Genomic DNA, 22,456 nt, shown 5'->3' on the forward strand with positions numbered 1-22,456 from the left:
CTCCGTTCTTCCTCCCACCTTCCTCCCTGCCCATGGCTGCCCCACCACCGAAGAGAGAGAAAGCCATGCCAGGCAGAAAATTATCATCCCCTGCCCTCCTCCCATTCTAGAGAGAGAAAGATAGGAGATGGGTTCCCCTCTAGAGAGAGAAAAAGAGGGATATGGGGTTGCTGCTCTAGAAAGAGAAAGAGAGGAGATGTGTTGCAGCTCAAGAGAGAGGAAGAGAGGAGATGGCTTGCAGCTCAAAAGAGAAAAAGAGAGGAGATGTGGTTGCAGCTCATGAGAGAAAAAGAGAGGAGATGTGGTTGAAGCTCAAGAGAGAGAAAAAGAGGGGATAGGGTTGCAGATCAAGAGAGAGAAAGAGAGGATATGGGTTACACTTCTGGAGAGAGAAAAGAGGGAGAGAGGGAGTGAGAGGAGATAGGTTGCAGCTCTACAGAGAGGAAATGAGGAAGATGGGGTTGCTGTTCTAGAGAGGGAAGCGAAAGAGATGGCGTTGCTGCTCAAGAGAGAGAAAGATAAGAGATGGATTGCTGCTCTGGAGAAAGGAGAGGAGACTGTATTTGAAAGCTCACAGCCGCATGGGCTGGGGAGGCACGCGGCTTCTTCTCGGAAGCTGTGGCTGCATGAGATGTCTCCAACTTCCCACAACTTTCTCTCTCTAAATCTCTAAAAAAATTTTCTAAATAATTTTTTTCTATCCAACTTTTTTATAAGCATGGCAACACTTGCCTACATGCTTCTCTCTCTAAAAACGTGGCATCGACCCGTGTCAGATTCATGACTTAATTCTAGAGAGGGAGGGCGACGACGGGTTGCCGCAAGCGGGATATGATTTTAAGGCAGCTGGCAGACTTTTTGTCGAGCGCTGCAGGCTCTCTCTCTTTCTATCTATCTCTCTCCTTCTTTCTATCTCTCTCTCTCTCTTTCGATTTATCAGTCTCTTTCTTTCTATCTATCAGTCTCTCTTTCTATCTATCTCTCTCCTTCTTTCTATCTATCAGTCTCTCTTTCTATCTATCTCTCTCCTTCTTTCTATCTATCAGTCTCTCTTTCTATCTATCTCTCTCCTTCTTTCTATCTATCAGTCTCTCTTTCTATCTATCTCTCTCCTTCTTTCTATCTATCTCTCTCTTTCGATCTATCAGTCTCTCTCTTTCTATCTATCTATCTCCTTTTCTCTATCTCTGTCTCTCTCTTTGGATCTATCAGTCTCTCTTTCCTTCTATCTCTCTCTCTTTCTTTCTATCTCTATCTTTCTTTCTATCTCTCTCTCTTTCGATCTATCAGTCTCTCTCTTTCTATCTATCTCCCTCTTTCTATCAGTCTCTTTCTTTCTATGCGCCTCTCTCTTTCGTTCTATCAGTCTCTCTCTTTCTTCAGTCTCTATCTTTCTAGCTCTCTCTTTCTTGTTATCTTTATCTTTCTTTCTATCCCTTTCTCTCTTTCCATCCATCTCTTTCTTTCTTTCTATCTCTCTCTCTTTCAATCTATCAGTCTCTCTCTTTCTATCTATCAGTCCCTCTTTTTCTCTCTATCTCTCTCTTTCTTCAGCCTCTCTCTTTCTATCTCTCTTTCTTTCGATCTATCAGTCTCTCTTTCTCTCTCTTTTTCTTTCTATCTCTCTCTCTTTCTTTCTATCTCTATCTTTCTTTCTATCTCTCTCTTTCTTTCTATCTCTCTCTTTCTTTCTATCTCTCTCTTTCTTTCTATCTCTATCTTTCTTTCTATCTCTCTCTTTCTTTCTATCTCTCTCTTTCTTTCTATCTCTCTCTTTCTTTCTATCTCTATCTTTCTTTCTATCTCTCTCTTTCTTTCTATCTCTCTCTTTCTTTCTATGTCTATCTTTCTTTCTATCTCTCTCTTTCTTTCTATCTCTCTCTTTCTTTCTATCTCTCTCTTTCTTTCTATCTCTCTCTTTCTTTCTATCTCTATCTTTCTTTCTATCTCTCTCTTTCTTTCTATCTCTATCTTTCTTTCTATCTCTCTCTTTCTTTCTATCTCTATCTTTCTTTCTATCTCTATCTTTCTTTCTATCTCTCTCTCTTTCTTTCTATCTCTTTCTCTCTTTCGGCCAATCTCTCTCCATCTATCCCTCTCGCTTTCTCTCTTTCTGTCTACCTCGCTCACTTTCAATCAATTCTCTTTCTATCTATCTCTCTGGCTTTCAATCTCTATCTCGTTCGATCTATCTGTTTCTCTTTCTATCTATCTCCCTTGCTCTCTATTTCTCTTTCGATCTATCACGTGCTTTCTCTCTCACTCTTTCGATCTATCGATCTCTCTCTCTTTCGATCTACCATCTCTCTCTCTCTCGATCTATCAGTCTCTCTTTTTCTATCTATCTCTCTGGCTTTCAATCTCTATCTCGTTCGATCTATCTGGTTCTCTTTCTATCTATCTCCCTTGCTCTCTATTTCTCTTTCGATCTATCACGTGCTTTCTCTCTCACTCTTTCGATCTACCATCTCTCTCTCTCTCTCTCTCTCGATCTATCAGTCTCTCTTACTTTAGTCTCTTTTCCATCTATCTCCCGCTTTCTGTCTCTCTTTTTCGATCTACCAACCTCTCTCTCCCTCTTTCTATCTCTCCATCTTTCTATCTATTAATTATTCCCGTTTACTCTATCCATCTTCCTTTCTATTTATCTCTCTCGTTTTCTCTCTCCACCTTTCTTTCTATCTATCTCTCTCGTTTTCTATCATTCCAACTTTCTATCTATCTCTCTCGTTTTCTATCATTCCAACTTTCTATCCATCTCTCTCGTTTTCTATCATTCCAACTTCTATCTATCTATCTCTCGTTTTCTACCTCTCCAACTTTCTATATATATATATACATATATATATATATATATATCTTTTAGATATATCACTCTCTCCAAATATTTCTATCGATATATCTCTCTATTTATATCTTTCTATCTCTCTATCTATAAACCGATCTAATATTTTAGGCACATTCCTCTGTAATCTCTGATGTTTCTCACTCTCTGCCAAGTCATGCAGAAACTTATATCTTCATCTATATATCAGTCTAAGTTTATATAGTATTTACCTAAAATTTCAGCCTCTATATCTCCTTCTCTCTACCCTTGCATCATTTCCACCACCTACTACTCAAATATCTTTCACTCTCACATTTCCATCTCTAAAAATCTGCATGAGTTAATATCTCTTAATCTATCTTCCTATGGAATCCTTCTCTCTACACCTTTTCCATCTCTCTCTAGAATTCCACAGGAACCTATGCAACTAAAACTCTCAAAAAATACATATATATATTCACATACCTGAGATATCAACCTGCATCTCTTACTGCCAGCCACTACTATTTTATAAACCATCCCACATATGCCTTGATATCTCTCTGGAAACCTATCCATCTCTCCCCAGATTTGTATAACTCTAATACCCCAACACAGCAACACACCATGCCCTTCTCTCTACTTCCATTCGCATAATCATCTCACATCTGTTACATATCTCTCTCTAAAACCCCACAAGAACCTATAACTTTACATTCTCTTTAGATTGTACATATAAATCATATACCTCAGACTGCATCTCTCTTCCTACCGAATCCGCCTCTATACCCTAAGCTCAGTGCCAACACTACCATTTTACAAACCCATCCTGCATCTGCTTCTATCTCTCTCTCTAAAATTCTCTCACTAGATGTATCCATAAATTAAACTCAGCCTACACGTCTATCAACTGGATCCTCCTCCCAGCTCTCTAATCAGAGCTTCCCCCCTTCCATTCACATACTCATCCCAGATCTATTTTCATCTCTCTCTCTAAAACTCCACAGGATCCCATATCCCTATGGACAACCCCGGACCATCAGTAAGCATAAACCAAACCTGGCCTCAGTCGTCGTCATCGGTCCCAGGGGAACTCGGCGTCGTCTTCCGCCACCTTGAATGCTTGCGGCGAAGCCCCTCTGCAGTGGACCCTCCACATTCTCATATAAGCTCTCTCCAAGTTCCGCACCTGGCCATCGCCATTTTCATGATAGATATATATATATATAGACGTGTATGATGATGATGACGACAGATGGATGATCATGTAGTAGATAGATATGATGGTAGATGGATGGACATGAGTGGTCCATATGATGATGATGTTAATGATAGGTAAATATAGTTCCGGATCGTCCCGGATGTGGATGATGGACGGGACAGGACGAATTTTGTCCCGTCCGACGTCCAAAGTTCAGGGACGGACGGGACGGTTTTTCGTCCAACGATAAAAAAACCGTCCCATCCAGTCATGCCAGGCGTCCCGTCCTGTCCTCCCGGGACAAATTTTTATTCCGAAATTTGTCCCGGACGAAAAAAACTCATTTTATATTTTTAATATATTAATATGGATTTTTTCAAGTTTTTTAGGGATTTACTGAGGAGATAGAACACAAAGGGATATAGGTACAATTATTTCTGAGTGGCGTCTATTTTTACACACATAAAATACAGGGACTTCGATGCAAATTGTCATTGCGAGGCCACGTGGCAACATCTCAACCGTTGGATGTGAATCCGGCGGTTTTCCGTCCAGATTCGTCTGTCTATCGTTCAAGACCTCGGCACGGACGGTTTTTTCGTCCCACGGGACAAAACCGTCCCGTCCGGTGGTCCCCGGGACGAATTTCCGTCCCAAGATTCGTCCGCATCCTTGGACGAGACGATTTTTTCGTCCTGGGACGAAAAAATCGTCCCATCCGCGTCCATGCACTATATAGGAAAAAGGGCTTGTCGATGGAGTACATTATATGATGGTAGATGGACGAATAGATAAAATGTTGGAGATGGGTAGAAAGATATGATGATCCAAAGGATATGTTGCAATAAAGATGGGTACGATAATTGAGTTAGATGTCATGGCCGGTGGTGGACAGATAGATGGATATGATGAGTAGAAGGATGGGTTTCATATTATAAAGAAAATGATGGCAGACAAATGACACGGATATGAAAATGCAGATGCACAGATATAAGGCCGTAGAAAGAGAATGAAAATAGAGGGACAAATATGATCATCTAGATGGATGAAGGAATACAGCTGTACATAGATAGCTGGATGGATGGAAAGACAAGAAACATAGATACCTAGGTCTGATGGTAGAGCAGATAAATACATGATTGTTATCATGATTGTAGAGATTGATATGAATGGTTATCATGATGTAGTGAAATAGATAGATAAGTAGATATAGATTGAAGGAGAAAAAGTAAATCGTACCCATCGAGCAGTATCAAAAAGCGGGCAGCTCAGGCGGGCGGCCTCGAGCCGTCGCCGCAGTGACCGCAGCCTGCTGGGGTTCTCTGCCAGCACCACCGCTCTTTCCTCGTACTCTTTCATGCTTCAACCCCCACCAAGCAAATAAAATTAGTAGAGAGAGAAAGAGACAAAGATAGAGAGAGAGAGAGAGAAATAAAGAAAGAAAGAAGGATAAGAACAAAAACGATAATCGTCCAGCATCACCACCACTCTTTCCTCTTTCATCTTCAACTCTCACCAAGTTCAGAAAACCAGAAGAGAGAGAAAGAGAGACAGAGAGAGAGAGAGAGAAGAAGAAGAAGAAGAAGAAGAAGAAGAAGAATTCCCTGGCAGCGGCACCCATTCTTCATACATTCTTCACCCCCTTTCCCAAAACTAAGTTCAGAAAACCAGAAGCAAATGAAAAGAAGGAGAGCGAGAGGGAGAAAGAGAGAGAACGGAAAGAAGAAAAAGAACAACATAACTTTTCCAAAAATAAAAAAAACCACTCTTTTATGCTTAAGCTCCCACCAAACTCAGAAATCTAGAAGATAGAAAGAGAAAAAAAGAGAGGAGAAGAAATCCCCACTGGCACTACTGCTCTCTCAAACTCCAACCCCAACCAAGCTCAGAAAACCAGAAGAGAGATAAAAAAACGTAGAAAAAAGAGAGGGGAGGAGGGGAAAGGGAGAGAGAGGGAAGAATTGTACCTATGGACTATCATTTCATCGCCAAGACCGGTGGCAAGGCAGAGGGAACCGGCGACGCGGGTGGCCATTTTCTCGAGGGGAAGCGTCACCATTGGCAGCCCCGCCCAGAGCACATCTGTGCCTGTAGTGTGGCCGTTGCACAGCGGCCTGGACGTAGAGAAGATGATCACAAATACAAGGTTTGAGACGTCGAGGAGGAAAACTGAGAAGAAAATTGGGAGAATATCAAAAGAGGATGGAGGGGAAATGAGGTTTTAAAGAGAAGATTTCGGTGAGAGGAACAAACTGAGATTTGAGAAGAAGATTTGCGCAACAAATGGAGAAAAGATGATGAGGAAGTAGAGTTCAGCGTCAAGAATGACGAGCGGAAGATCATCAAGAAAATTCTTAATAGGAATTGTTATCCATCGTTTTATGACATTGTTATCATTCATCCAAACATAGGGATAAAGATAGAGTGTAAAATAGGGATAAGAACATTATTAAAAAATAGATGGAGAGGAGAACGAATAAAGCAAGGTTTGAGAATAAATTTGAAGAGAATGATAAGATAGATGACTAAGACAAAGAAGTTTGTGGATAAGATTCAACAAAAGGTAGATAGAAGATGATGAAGCCAGAAAGGTTTGAGAAGAGATTGAGAGGAAGATGGTGAAAAAGAACAGGATGACAGAGATACTCAGAGATGGAGATCAGGTGGAAGATGGAGAGGGAAGTACTGACGTGTCCAGAAAGAGATCTGCGAGGGCACTGCGCCGAATGTGTTCGTTCTTCATGGCGACATCAGTGAAGATAATTCGATCAGGCCTCAATCCCTGTGCTGCTGCGTCTGAGGCAAAAGATGATCAATCAATGGTTAGTATCAGATCAAGTTGCTCGTAGGGCTAGATCTAATTCATCACTCTGTTCTCCATCCAAGGATCAGTAAATTATTCTGAAACCTAAAACAGATAACGCATTTGATCATCCCCAATTTAACAAAAGAGTATCGATCAATCCAGTGTTCTACACTGGATCAAGTTTTTTTTTTGAAGGATCTATGCTGGATCAAGTTTTGTTTGAAGGATCTATGCTGGATCAAGTTGCTTGTCAACTGAAGACTTGATCAAGCTCACTCGTCAGTCCATCTGACGAACAATAAATACACCCTAACCCACGTTACCATCTCTGATCATCCTGAATCTATTTAAATTCAAAGGCTCAACATCTGATCTCTCAACCCCCCCCCCCCAAAAATTCAATCTGAGGACTGAATCTCAAAAGCTTTACTTACAGGCACGCAATCGCATCTCCCCAGCAGCTGGAAACCTAAGAAGCCAAAGAGCACTGTTCGGAATGCGCTTGAGGATGTTACACCTGTAAGATCCAAAGAAGACCCAGTAAAAACAAGAAAAATGTCAGCATACAAAAAAGTTTAATATCTGACAGAAAGAAGGAAGACACCAACCAAGTGTCGAAGATCTCTGGATCCATCTTGTAGAGCTGGTTGAAACATGCAAATATGAACTTATTCTCCGGCAAACCATAGTCTGATCGCTTATGAGGGCACGCAGAATCCAGAACCTCTAAGCTTTTCTGAGATTGAAAGAAGAAAAAGTTATTTCTTTCCTAGATTTGAGGGTCAGACATAAACCAATACCTGTCTATAATCATTGACAAAGTAGCAGTGCGGGAGATGCACCAATTTCTCTGAGTACATGTGGGCATATTGCAGAGGAGATACAAACTGCAGATCATTTAACCCATTGTTTGCTGTCTTTTTTTGAAAAAGGAGTTGACTCGGAAAGGGAAAAAGAGCCTACCTCGTCAGTCACCACATAGTCAATATACAGCGCGCCAGTGGTCCCTGGGAAGCCCATGTAAGAGACCTGGATAGGCGCTGGCTGCATGGCGAAGATCTCGTTCCTGGCGCCCTTTAATACCCAAAGAATGAAAAAGAGGTTATCTTACTTTGGTCCAACTTGGAAGTCAGATAGAGCTGCCATCACTCGTCACCTTTGTGTAGCCATTGAGATTGATGAGGATCTGTATCTTGTCCTCGTTGATGATCTTTGCAATGGCATCGGATGTCATCGGGCTCACGTCAATGAAGTGTTCAGCCTCAGACTGTATCCGCAGCCTCCATTCAGTGCCATCATTAGGACTCAAAGCATAGCAGAACACCTGCAAGAGAAAGAGATAAAAGATAGACATTCAAAAGAGAGATAAAGATAAATTTATAAATCGATCTGCAACACCTCAATGTTCTCTCTATTGTGCATGCCGAACACAGAGCCCATGAGATGTGAAAGAGGGTGGTTTCCAAAGTCGCTGCTAACATACCTGCAAGCGTTTAAAAATCAGGGACATCGAAGAGAGAGAGAGAGTGAGAGAGAGAGAGAGATTAGGGCTAACCCCACTCTGAGACGACTGCTTCCTCCACTCTTCACAGGAATGCGAGGAGGGTGAGCGAATGGAGGAAGGGCAAAGCGAGAGGCAATTAAACACGCATGTGCAGCGTATTTTCGGCTACAATGCCAAAGAAGGTGACTTTAGACGGGAGAAAACAGTCAAGGAGAGCCAGATGGAAAAAGAAACACCCACCTGATATCCAAAGCCAGCACTGGATCAATAGGATAGGCGATGGCGTGGAATGGTTGCACACTTGGAAGCATTGACATCTGCATCAAATTCCACGAACAATAAAAGAATGGAGAGAGAAAGAGAGAGGTTGTGGGTGAGATAAGTGACGTTCAAAGAGTCTTTTGACTCCTTCAGGCACCTTTATCTGCCTTTTGATGATCCCCTCGACTTCACGGAACATTGCATCTCGGTTATCCCAGTCACAAACACACTGCATGATTTGATACAAATTATATTTTTCTTTATGATGCATTCAATCTCAATTTAAAACATTTTGAAATCCACTGCAACCAACATTTTTCAGCCCATGTGAGATCTACAATCATCTGCAACTAGTGGTGCGCATCCTCAATGACGATGAGGAGAAGATGACAACAAATTGGCATTGATCCATGCCATGATGACAATTATATAGATCATTTGCGGATACGACGCTGGCACAACGATGACAATGATGATGGAGGGATAAAATCCACTCCACCCTGTCACTGTGAGCTTTTCGTCTTTCGTTCGAGATGACAAGTTGATGAGATGACAATGTCCAATCGTCATCATCTTTGTCAACTTCAATAATAGAACAGTCATCATCATCATTAGTTTGTGACGAGGATGACGATGAAAAAAATCACAAGTCTTTGTCACATGCAGTAGTGACGATGATGATTTCTGGACAACAATGAAGAGTATGTCCTGTGATGGCAAACAATACCTGCAATGTGTGGAGAAGATTGCAGGTGGCTTCAGGAAAGTCAGAGCGTAATAGCAGTGCCTGCTTGTAGCTCTTAATTGCAGCCTCCACATGTCCGCTGCAAAAAGTAAGAAAAAATATCCTCAATAAGTACGAAAAACCGAGAAAAAAATCAATATTTAGGACATCAAGGTACAGAGAGCACGGTACCTATCCTTGTACGCTGAAGCCAGATTGGCATGGGCCTCAGCCATATTGGGTCGAAGGGCTACTGCTCTGATGTAATCGTGAATAGCCTCACTGACTCTTCCCATTTCTTTCAAAGTATTGCCTCTATTTACCAGCCCATCAGCAGAAAGAGGATCTACACGAAGGACCTCATTGTAGCAACCTATAGCTTCAGCATAATTCCCCTGTCCCGTGATACTTCAACTGATTAAGAAGATTGACAAGGATTTAAAACGAATCAGAATGAAGAAGATCAATGGCAACTATAACCTGTTGCTTATAAATAGTAGCTAGGTTATTAAAGGGAGCAGATAATCCTGTTGTCACACTTAAAGTCGCCTTGTAGCAAGAAAATGCAGAGCTCATCATGTTCCTGTAGACCTTAATAAGTCAATATAGATGACACGTTAATGAGCCCAAACTTTTCATGTGATGAGAGGATACCATTCCATGTAAACATTTCCGAGGTTAGTGAGCGCTTGTGGATGGGTTGGTTGTAGAGCCAGACATGACTTCATGAAACAAATGAACTAATCAAGAACAAGAAAGAACACAAATGAAAGTATTACAACCATGGTCATAAATTTGGACCTACCCTGTAACAGCTGAGCGCTTCTTCAACTCGGCCTGAATCCTTCAGTGCATTTCCCTGGGTATTTTCAGGAGAATAGCTTTTTCAATACATACACGTGAGCTATACATTACAACAGTGATCAGGAAACCGCACCAACCAGGTTATTATAAGCCTCAACAAAGCCTGAATCGCAAGCTATGGCTTCCTTGTAGTGATGGATGGCCAGATCTATTTGACCTTGTTCATAGAATATACTGGCTAGGTTTCCTGAAAAAGCACTTACTTTTAAAATGATTGGCAAATATCTAGAATTGAAAACTATATTATTCCTCTCCTATCCTGATACCAGGGTTTGGCGTCCCAGGATGATATTGGCATCATCATGATCATCCAGAAAAGTCGTCATCGTCACAAGCATGTGCGACAATGATGATTTTCAAATGAAAACAACATGAAAAGTTTGGATGAAGAGTGGACAAAAAATTGATAGAAAGAGAGATAGAAAGATGGGAGAGAACCGAGACTCATAGAAGAGGGAGGTATAGAGAGAGACAGAGATGCCACTCTTGCAAAAGAGCCTAGACAGAAATGAGGAAGATAGAGAGAGATATAAAGTGGAGTCTACAGTACGATGATAGTATGACAACTAGTCATCATCATCCTGGCAGGGATAAATGGCGAGGGTGATGAAAACCCATAATCACCATCTCATTATTGAGTTACAGTGAACCTCAAAACCATCACCAGAAAGACTCACCATAGGCAATCGAGTAGTCAGGGCGACCCTGGAGAGAACGCTGATAGCACATAATAGCCTCTGGAACCATCCCCATTGCCTGGAAATGGCAAAAGAAAGATCTGTATCGCAAACCCCAGAAACCGGTTCTGGCAGTTGATGTCACCTCATTGCCCCAGATCATGAAGGCTTACCTTGTAAACATTTCCGAGATTAAGGTACGCGTCAGGAAAATTTGGTTTGTATTTCAAAGCTTCCTGTAAATTAAGAAATATAATTATAAATCTATAAAAGGTCAAACTAAATTGAGTATGTAAGAAAGAATATTTACACCATTTTAAGTTCAAACTCAAGGTAGATTAATACAGCATAAGAAAAAACAAAAAACTTTGGCAAATTAAAGAATTTATCGCTTTACCCTGTAATACAAAACTGCTCTGCTGAGATCTCCGGCCTCCATAAATAGCCCAGCAAGATTGGACCAAGCAATCGCAAAAGTAGGCTGCAGGCGCAGTGCCTCAACATAGCAATTGTAAGCCTGTATTAATTCAAAGACATCACTAAATTAAACGTAGAAACCACGAAACTTAATCCCCTCTGTCAGATAATACAGCAGTGAGCACCGCGCAAATATTATCAAACAGAAATAAATAGAGGACGGGGACCGATGCGATGCTGAAGGATTCTTGCCCAATGACATAACACAACCTATATAGCAAAATGTATAAATTCCTATGATGAATTTCTTCAAAAAATATAGATTCCTATTGAGGAAAGAAGAGCCACCGATAGTTACTTTCCAGAGACAAAGCAACTACTAATGTATAAACTTGAAGCCTGGGAAAAAGCTATCTGATGTAACAAATTCAGAGGGACCATGAGGATAGTATAATACTGTCAGCGTCTCACAGAGGAAAATAAAGGAAAGGCCAATAAGGCATCTAGCAGGTCCACTCAGCTCTCAGAATGCGAAATATCTATTTTCCTTTCATGCATTTCTTGATTTCGAATGAAACGGTTCTGTACTTCAGCCTAAGCATCCATGCATGTACAAAGTCTCACAATAGACTCAGAAGGGAAAGCCCAATAGGGCATCTAGAAGGTCCATTTATCTCTCACAGTGGGAAATATTTATTTCCCTTTCTCGATTTCATATGAAACAGTTCATTACCTCTGACTAACCCTTCATGCATGTACAAATGTTGTTTTTGGATCCGAGGGCTGTATCTAGCATGACAGGAAGTCAGACTTTCTGTCTTCTGCAAATTCTTGATCATCTTCTTCCTCCTCTTCTTCACTCTATACCCTACCTTCCTCTACAATACCTTGACCCTGTATAGATTCTCTCTCCAGATTCTATCAAAAACTTTTGGCCCGAATGACTCAGAGGGATAATTTTATTCGGACTCATGAAATCCCAGTTTCCAACTTCTTGGGAGGGATTCTGAATAAAAATTTAAAAAACGCCATTGAATCAGGAAACCACGGATGAACTTACTTCATGCGGTAAACCCCGAGCCTTCATCAGATTCCCAAGGTTGCTATGAGCATCGACCTGGAGTAAAAAAGCAAAATAATTATTAGTCCCACATATTATTTTTTGAACAGAAGAAGGAGACAGATGTGCTCACCAGTCTGGGATTCAATGCAAGAGCTTGACGGCAACATTCAGCTGCCTCATTCAGCCTTCCCTTACGCATGTATGCACTTCCCAAATTAGACCATGCATCACAAAAACTAGGTCTAATCTGCAATATGAGAGAGAAATAGAAAAATTCAGTGGATTTTCGTAGACAACAGGTTCAGAATGGTCATTAAGTGTTCTAGAAGGGTGTTCATAGCAAAATTGCAAGATCCTATCAGCTTATTCGAGGGAGGTAGAGTGGAACGGAAGAGTGTGATTATGAGTCCACAAGACAGATATCGAATTGTACTACAGAAATTGTCAGAGGGGGGTAGGAGAATAGTCATTCAGTGTTTCAGATGACATTGTACTGTCTTAACTGCCTATTAAATGTTAGAGTGGAATAATAGTAAGGAAAAACGAGTCCAGAAGAGGTAGAAGAATTATACAAAAAATATTGTCAGACAACCGGGGAGAATAGTCATTCATGTTATAGTAGGGTTTTTCGCGCAACATTATAGAACAAAAGTGTTCCATTGCGAGTCCAAAATTGTGTTCTAGCGCTGCCTCCCCCCTTCCTTCTCTTCTATATTCCCCTTCTCTCTCAGAGTTGAGATATATATTAAAAAGAAAATAAGTTCTTGGAACAGTCGAAGAAAATAACAAGAAAAATACGCACCTGAACGGCGATCAGGTAGAAGTGGATTGCCAGATCAACATCGCCCTTCTCCTGAAAAATAAAAAATAAAAATAACGCTAAGAATCACATTGGTGGCCGAGGAAGAAATTTCATGAAGTTACCTTCCATGCATTGGCCATATTTCCATAGCACTCGGCAAATTTTGGGTCGACGGCAATTGCTTCTTTGTTTTTCGCAATGCACATATCGAAATCATGCAACTTTCAAAAAAGCATAAAATTTCTCAGAATACATGATAATTTGACTAATAAACGTTTAAATGGCAATCGAAAGCACCTGAAAGTACACGGCGCCAAGAAGGAGAAGATTATCAGTACGACGCGGATTTTTCTCATAAATAGCATTGCAGTGTTGCAAAGCTGTCTGATAATCTCCAGCCTTGTAACTACGATGTGCAAGCGCCAAATGGGTGTCATCATCAACTGTAATACGACGAGAAAGATTAATGCATGAAGAATTATTCAAGGCAATGCGTAAAAAATCCCTAAAACCTCGCAACAAAAACCTAAACGAAAAAGATTAACACATGGAGCTTAATTCAAGCCGATTCCTCAAAAAAAAACCCAAAAACGTAAAGAAATATGACTCAAATGGTTAGCAAAAACATGCTAGAATAAGATTACAGAACACCATTAGACCTTCTGGTGATTTGGCCGAGTCTTAAAAGAAAAAATCCCCAAAACGTAGAAAAAAAATGATTCAAACGGTTGGAAAATCATGCCAGAATAAGATTACAGAACACCATTAGACCTTCTGGTTGTTTGGCCAATTCATAAAAGAAAAAATCCCCAAAACGTAAAAACAAAATGATTCAAATCGTTAGAAAAACATGCTAGAATAAGATTAAAGAACACCATTAGACCTTCAGGTGGTTTGGCCGCGGGAACGGGCTTGAAATCCAAGTGCACAAAATCGATCGGCGACTGCACAAGTTGCGGAGGCTTCAGCTGCTGGACGAGGAACAAAGCCGGATCCTCGACTTCGAATCCCCCCCGCGCAAACACCGGCGCAACTCCCAAAGGCTCCTTGCCCTCATTCTTCACAGCCAGCAACATCCCGACCGTCTTCTTCCCCTACTCACCGCCGGAGAAAATCTGTAATTGGCGCCACGAATCGAACATCCCCGCGATCATCGTTCTGCCGTTGGCTTGCCGATCGATCAATTGACTGATTGATTCACGGATTGATGGAGATTAGCGAGCGAATCGGACCAAACCCTAGAGGATGAAGAAGAAGATGAACTGATGATATGATGATGAACTGATGATTGAACTGTTTCACGGCGGGGTATTTAATGTGACAGTTGGACTAAGCGTTATTTCTTTTTCGATGTAAGATCTGGGCCCGTATTTATTTTTTTCTTCCTCGATTTTTTTAGTTTTTAGTTTTAAATGCTATTTTTATTCCTATTCTTCTTTCTCATTCTTTTCTTTATTTTTATGCTATTTATATTTTACCTTTTATTATTAATACTCTTACTTTATTCTTATTTTTAGTGTTGCATTCTCTCTCCCTCTCCGAAATGATCTGGACCGTCCCTCATGTGGGATCTGCGGTCACATGAGACTCTCCTTGCTGGGTTTTAACTAAGATCTCGCCCAAGAACCATTATTATTTTTTTGCCTTTTTTTAGCTTTCAATTTAGTTCTATTTTCATGTTTATTTCTAATCTTCTTTCTCATTTTTTCTCTTTACTTCTTTGCTATTTATATTTTACCTTTTATTATTAATACTCTTACTTTCATTCTTTTTTTTATTGTTGCATTCTCTCTCCGTCTCCGAAATGATCTGGACCGTCCCTGTTGTGGGATCTGCGGTCAGATGAGACTCTCCTTGCTGGGTTATAACCAAAGATCTCATCCGAGAACCATTGTTATTTTGTTGATTTTTTTAGCTTTTAATTTAGTTTTATTTTGAAGTTTATTCCTAATCTTGTTTCTCATTTTTTTCTTTACTTTTATGCTATTTATATTTTACCTTTTATTATTAATAGTTTTACTTTCATTCTTATTTTTATTCCTGCTTTCTCTTTCCATTTCAGAAATGATCTGGACCATCCCTCTTGTGGGATCTGCAGTTAGACGAGACTCTACTTGCTGGGTTTTAACTAAGATCTCGTCCCAGAATTATTATTATTATTATTTTGACTTTTTTAGCTTTTAGTTTTATGTTTTATTTTTATTTTTAGACTCAGTCTTATTTTTTCTGGTTTTCGTACTTAACTTTTATGCTATTTTTTTTTATTTTATTCTTATTTTATTTTACCTTTCCTCTTATTTATATGTTTACTTTATTCTTACTTTCATCCTTATTTGTATTCTTACTTTCTCTCTTATTTTTAGTCTCACTTTATCTTCATTCTAATTACTTCATTCATATTGTAAATCATACTTTAATTCTTATTTCTTATTTTACTTTTATTACATTTATTCTCAGTTTTGTTTGAATTTTTTACTTTATTCTTTATCGTATTCTTAATTTTATTTTTATTCTTAATTTGATAGTTATTTTTATTCCACACTTACTTTTATTCTTATTCTTACTCTTATTCTTCATCCTTTGCTTTTATTTTTATATATGTATATTTATTTGAATTTTTTACTCTTTAATTTTTTTCCTCTTCAGTTATATTTTTATTTATTATATAATGTTATTTATTATCTAATATTTTTATAATTTTATTTATCTTTTAAAATTATTATTTTTATTTTTATTATTTAATTTTACTTTGTTTAAATTTTATTCTATGATATTTATTTTATTTTTATTTTATTTCTTATATTTATTTTATATTAAGTATATTATTTATTTTTATTATATTTATTGTATTTGTTTCATTTATTTTATTGTTTTTATTTATTATATTTATAATAATTTTATTTATTAATTTCTATTGTATTTAGTACCTTTTCTCTTTACTTTTTCTTTCTATCTTTTATCTTAATTTTTAGTTTTGTCTCATATAAGATTAGATAAAAATGGAAATGAATTAGATAAAGTTTCAAATGAAGTTTATGAGAATTCTAGTATATGAAAATCCAAAATTAACATTTTCCATGATAACAAAATGAGAATATTTTTTTGTTAAAAATCAGAAACTTTTGCTTTTTAACTCGACTTCAAGTGTTTATTGGAAAATTATTATCTAGATGAGATGGGGCTTTTATTTTATCTCATGTGTTTTTTAATATGGTGATGTTTTATTACTAACCCAATAATTTAAAGATTCAAAGTAAATTTACGAAGTATGAAACATGTGAAAGCTTAACCCCTTCATCGACCCATCCTGATCCATAGAATAATAATTTAATGAACAAAATGCTTCTGATTTTATTGTGTTCGCTTATGTCTTAATCTTTCTCAGAATTCAACTTTTTAGTTAAAGAAAATCACTAGGAGGCTAAGGAATAATAAAAACATGAGAAGGTACATGAAAAGAAGAACTACGTCTTTGCTTTGTTATTACTATTTTATTTTTGAGCTTAATCATTTTTTATACATTAAGGTCCATATTAGGGTGAAGTTAGTCTACGGATTTTCATAATTTTTATAACTTCATGCACCAATTTATGTTGGGAGCTAAAAAAAGTTCATGAACCTCAATAATACTATAACTCCAAGTTTGGAAAGTTCATTAAAATTTTAACATAAGAGCATATGTTTAGTAGTTTGTCTCCTAGAGAAGATCACAAGCATGTTTTAAATGGTAAAAATTGTGATTTTAGACAATGTGTTGATGATTTCCAAGTAGCGAGGGGTATCTAGTATTCTAATGGAACAAACATGAAAATCAAATGGTTGAAGTACTATATAGTCAAAGATGTATTGATAATGAATTGTGTGAACCCCACTTCTGATGGAAATATATGTGGTCGGCAAGCCAATCACACATTCCATATCTTGTTCGATGTTCATTAATAGAACATATTTATTATACTTCATCTTTGATTCTTATAATGAAGTCCACGAATATATGATTGAACCTGGTGAATTATGATGAGATTGTAATATAGAGATCACTAGTCTTTACGATTGTGTTCGAAATATTCCGATTTGACGGATACTCAAGAAGGACATCGAAGTATCTAGATAGAATAACACTATTTAGCGTCACTCATATGATGAGCATGGCCGGTCCCATAACCATAAGTGTGGGGACACTAAGGATAGATTGGGGGTATTATTTAGTGGAAATAGTTAACTAGATTGTTCTGCACAAATTTATGAATGGTACTATACCAAATTGTCAGTCAAGTTGATTTACGTCACGGTTGTGTAAGTGGTCTTTAGACCTGAATATGAGATAGATTGAGTGGTCTAAAGTTGTACTTTGAATATGAGATATGAGTCCCTAATCATAGGATTCTGAATGGTATTAGTTCAAGTGCATGAAGAAGTTCACGAAGATGATTGAGTGTTCAAGATGGGCTTGTCCTGCCTTCGTATGAGAGGAGATATGTACATACTTTTTTATTTATACAGACATAAAGTAACTCGCATCTTCTATTTTGTTGTACACTTATTTTTATACTTATTAAATTTATAGAGAATTAAATGCATAATTCACTATGATAACTAAAATATGCATGCACTGGCGAGAACCATTATGGGATCGATTCCTATCTATCTAAGAGGTCGGCAAAGTGTAATCAATACGAAAAAACACATCGAAATATCTTATGTGCCATACCTAATTATAACAATAAATCATATACTTTTGAGTGAATAAGACAATAACTATGGGTGCCCATATGAATATCTGGATTCATAATTTACATCATCTGGTACCATCTAATTTTGATCTTATTATGCATTTACAAGTAAACAAGATATACGCCATGTTACTAAATATCTCAAAATTGACCGTCCATATCAGACCACAACAAGTACTCCTCCTAATTTAAGATAAAGAGAGTTATGAGGGATGGAACAGTCGATGCTTAAAATTTCTATTCTCCTCTCTCTCTCTTGATGGAAATATATATAGCCGACAAGCCAATCACACATTTCATATCTCATTTCACGTTCATTAATAAAAAATATTCATTATAGTGCACGTGTGTTGCTTATAATGAATATATATATATTACTAGTATTGAAGTATGTGTTATAAATATTATTATTTGAAGGATACTTGAGAAGGACATTAAAGTATCCGGATATAATAACACAATCTAGCCTCACTCATATGTTGAGTATGGATGGTCAAGTAACCATTAGTATGGAGACTCTAAGGATAGGTAATGGGTGCTCTTTAGTGAAAAGAGTACACTAAGTTCTAAATATTCTTATTTGATGGATACTCAAGAAGGACATCGAAGTATCCAGATATGATGACATGGTTTCCCATTACCAGTAGTGTAGGGATACCAAGGATAGATTGTGGGTGATGTTTAGTGGAAATATCTCACTAATTGATCTATACCACTCTTTGAATATTCAATAACATCAAGAAGTTCACGAAGATAATTGAGTGGTCAATATGGGATCATCCACCATCAGTATATGAAGAGAAAGCTCAAGGATGATGATGCAATGAAGTTCTTGGCCAAGGCAGTGAAATACAGAGAAGAGTTCTCCGATTATTTCTGAATGCATTTGTACTAACTCGGATGACCAATTAGAGTTTGACAATTGACCATACCCTAAGTTGTCGTATGAGTGTCAAGTGGATGATGGACTTAACAAACACGACAACTGATGGCAAACATGTTCCATAAGTTAGTCGATTGATAAATCCAAAATTAGGGCTGAAAGTACGTCTTTGATAAATAGAGTTTAATCAACTAAATTTATAAGCATATACTCGTAAATAATTTAGTTAGCTACTAAAGAGTAAGTGTCATATGCTCAGGGAATGGATCTTAGGGAAAGCACACTCTTAATTGGGTGAAGTATCAAATATGAGAAGGGTTATGTATAGCATATATGGTAATGAAATGTTGAGTAAGACAAGAGGATGAAGGTCGATGTAGGTGATAGTGTGAAATGAGGTTGTGAGACGAGATGGGAGTGAGTGGTAAGATGAGAAATTACTAATTAAGGTTTTATTAATTAGGTTTTAAGATAAAGAAAGATGAAGAAACAAGACAAGGTGGTGATGGAGACATGACAGCGGTGTGGTAAGTAGTGAATACGATGATGAAGGTGGTGGTAGTGAGATAGGATGGTGAGTAAAGTAAAGAGGTAGTAATGTATGTTGACTTAAATGGGAAAGATAGAGGTAGGGGACGAGATCTTCATGGTGTTAGAGAAGACGTGAAACCGATGAGAATGGATGATAATGGATGACGACAGAGGTGGATGAATGATGGTGATGGATGAAGATGATGGGTGAAGGTTATGGATGGAGAAGATAATTAAACTGACTAAATGTTTTGGAGAAAACTCAATGTATGGCAAGAGGCTAACCTTAGATCCCTTCTCTATTGAACCTAACCCTTCTCATTTTGAAGTAACACTAGAGGCATGGGTGTCATGCGAGAGAAACAGGCAGGCGTTGTGCGGCGCGTGCACCGGTGAGATGTGGGGATGGCGCGTGCACGATGTGCACACTACGTGTGCGGGGCGCGGGGCCTTGGCCGGGAGACTTCCCATCAGGAGACTAAGGCAGTGGTGCACAAAGAACACCGAGGTGGCTGCGGGCGCTCAATGGCCCCATGGATAGTGTTGGGCATGCAACATCCAGTTTGCGGCGTCGAGCACGGGGACGCCTATATAAACCGTGTGCGATGGTATCAGCGCGGGTGTTGGAGGTGTTAGGAAAAGGATTTTGATGATTTAATATAATAGATATTAAATGAAATTAATGAAGTAGTCGAATATAATAGTAATATATAGAAATTTATATATTAAATAGATAAATATGTGATGGAGTATATTAATGGTAACAATTTTATAATTAAGGTAGAAACCCAAAAAGACAAGGGAAATTGGGCCCAACAAGGGTTGAAGGCTATAAGTAGCCATTTGTATTGTTTTTTTAAGGACTTTTTGAGCGCCTACTCTCTCTCTCTTTGAAAAATCTGTGATCTCTCTCCTCAACTGATTAGTTCTTGAAAGTTGTGGCTGGTTGTGAAGAAATTCAAGGCTGGTGAATCTCATCATCTGCATGTTTGGAAATTCTGATTCTTCAAGAAATTCCTGGTTAGATTGTTCCATATTTTATTGATTCAACAAATCATTGATAAATTTTCGGGCACCTATTTCTTGAATTTTTGAAATTGATTTGAAGGTTCTTGAAATTCATTGATTTTCAGAAGTTAGAATCTCATATCAAAATTTAATCATTCATAATTTGAAAAATCGATTTTGATCTTGGATTTTTTGGAAATCTTGATAACAAATTAATTTCGGTTTCTTGATTGTGTGAAATCAAATCTAAAATCTAATTAAAATCTTGATTGATATAGATTAAAGATTAAATCACTTTTACTACCAATTTAATTGATATAAAATTCAATTTGATTTTGAAGTTTGCTATTATTTAAAATCATATAACAAACTTTCTTTGACTTCTTGATTTTTGAAATTGATTTGAAGGTTCTTGAAATTCATTGATTTTCCGAAGTTAGAATCTCAAATCGAAATTTGATCATTCTTAATTTGAACAATCGATTTTGATCTTGGATTTCTTGAAATCTAAATAACAAATTAATTTCGGTTTCTTGATTGTGTGAAATCAAATCTAAAATATGATTGAAATCTTGATTGACATAGATTAAAGATTAAATCACTTTTACTACCAAATTATTTCATATAAAATTCAGTTCGATTTTGAAGTTTGCTATTATTTGAAATCATATAACAAACTTTTTTTGACTTCTTGATTTTTGAATCTATTGACAGCTTTAAATCGATTTGAATTCATTGATTAATTCAAATCAGTTTTGAATTGGATTTCAAAATATTGGAATAATTTCAGGCGCCCTAATTCTGATTGGTTTTAAATAAATTTCTTGAAAATCAGTGTTCTTCAGATATAACAAATTCAATTCTAAATTTATCCATTCATCTTTTACATTTGAATTTGAATTTGAATTTTGTATTGTATGAAATCTCAATAACTATCCAAATCGATCTCTTGAATATATTAATTTAGATCTTCAAATACAATTGATATATCTTTATTACATTTGATCAGATTTGATACAAGTGTTTGATTTAAATTGATATCATCTAATTACATTGGATCAGAATTGATATAACTGTTTGATTTGAATTGATATCTCTTAAATCACATTCGATCAGATTACTTTAATTGCTTTATTTGAATTGATGTTTGTTAATCACATTTGATTTGAGTTAAGACAATTGATCTTTTAATTTTGATTGATCTAATTGTCTACTTTGAATATTTCTGATATTAGTAAACATCGATTGATCTCATCCGACTATCTTATCACAATTGAGCAGATTTATAACCAGTTGATATTATTTTATATTTTGACTGCATTTGATTATATCTATTGGTAGTTGACATTGATTGACATTTGATACACTGTTTGTGACTTGAAAGTGGGAAAATAGAATTCAGAAGAAAACTAGGGTTAGGAGAAAAGTTGACCTAAGGTCAACAAAGATATTGTCATTATATTACCTTTCAGGGAAGTGCACTAAAGGGAGGAAGATCACATCCACTTGAACACAGGAAGGAGGCCAGAGATGTGAGGACTTCGTCAGCATAGAGTGGACTGAGGGGGAGGCTCAGAACACATCTTGAAGCTGAGAAGGCATTCGATTGAGGTCGAGGGAGACGTCGGCACCGAGCAAGTGTTTTAGTGTGTGATTACTTGAGATCAGTGCGAGCGATTGTACATCGTGAACAATTTTTCTCACTTTGCATTTTCCAAAGTGATTAGTGGAGTCAGGGCGACTCCTCGGGCGAGGCACGGCTGCAATAAGGGCACATTAATGCCCCGAAGCCGGGTAAAAAAATTACTGTCCTCTAAGTGAAGTACGAGAGAGTTAAACAAGGAATTCATATAAATAAAAAGGAAGTGGAACTAATTCACCCCCTCTTAGTTCTATAGGAGGCACAAGGAGGGTCAAGGCTGGGGTTGGACTAGCAGGTGTGTCGAGTGCCAAGGCCCACGACCGCACAGCGCCCAGCCCGAGGGCACGCTGTAGTTGGGGTACCGGTTGATGCGCACGTGGAGCTGCAGCCCTCAAGGTGCAGGAAGGACACTACCCATACGCACAATGCCTCGTCTCATTAGTTCGGTATCATCCCTAGTCTTTCCCCATGTAATGGCTACGATTACTATGTAATATGTTCTGAGATATAATGCAATGACCCAATTCATGTACG

At 37.8% G+C, this 22,456-nt stretch overlaps 1 protein-coding gene across 2 annotated transcripts; it reads right to left on the minus strand.

The window, feature by feature from the left end:
- Positions 1-3,660: 3,660 nt before the first annotated feature.
- SEC (Tetratricopeptide repeat (TPR)-like superfamily protein) lies at positions 3,661-14,422 on the minus strand. 2 transcript variants are annotated; one of them, XM_078591428.1, is made up of 28 exons: positions 14,009-14,422; positions 13,423-13,568; positions 13,248-13,346; positions 13,126-13,176; positions 12,454-12,570; positions 12,321-12,377; positions 11,241-11,360; positions 11,017-11,079; positions 10,844-10,922; positions 10,244-10,353; positions 10,108-10,161; positions 9,957-10,024; positions 9,783-9,885; positions 9,495-9,697; positions 9,306-9,402; positions 8,736-8,807; positions 8,558-8,634; positions 8,369-8,482; positions 8,212-8,284; positions 7,970-8,137; positions 7,777-7,887; positions 7,614-7,700; positions 7,422-7,549; positions 7,248-7,330; positions 6,698-6,803; positions 5,975-6,121; positions 5,247-5,367; positions 3,661-3,995 (listed from the first exon to the last, which is right to left on the minus strand). In XM_078591428.1, the coding sequence occupies exons 1-28, from the start codon at positions 14,199-14,201 to the stop codon at positions 3,882-3,884; spliced, it is 2,961 nt and encodes a 986-aa protein (XP_078447554.1). In that variant the 5' UTR covers positions 14,202-14,422; the 3' UTR covers positions 3,661-3,881. The 2 variants fall into 2 exon arrangements, with proteins under 2 accessions (XP_078447554.1, XP_078447553.1); XM_078591427.1 differs by having other exon boundaries at positions 8,212-8,296; positions 14,009-14,421.
- Between the last annotated feature and the right edge of the window lie 8,034 nt (positions 14,423-22,456).

This window comes from Wolffia australiana, chromosome 20 (assembly GCF_029677425.1).
Source record: "Wolffia australiana isolate 7733 chromosome 20, ASM2967742v1".
Classification (NCBI taxonomy): Eukaryota; Viridiplantae; Streptophyta; class Magnoliopsida; order Alismatales; family Araceae; genus Wolffia; species Wolffia australiana.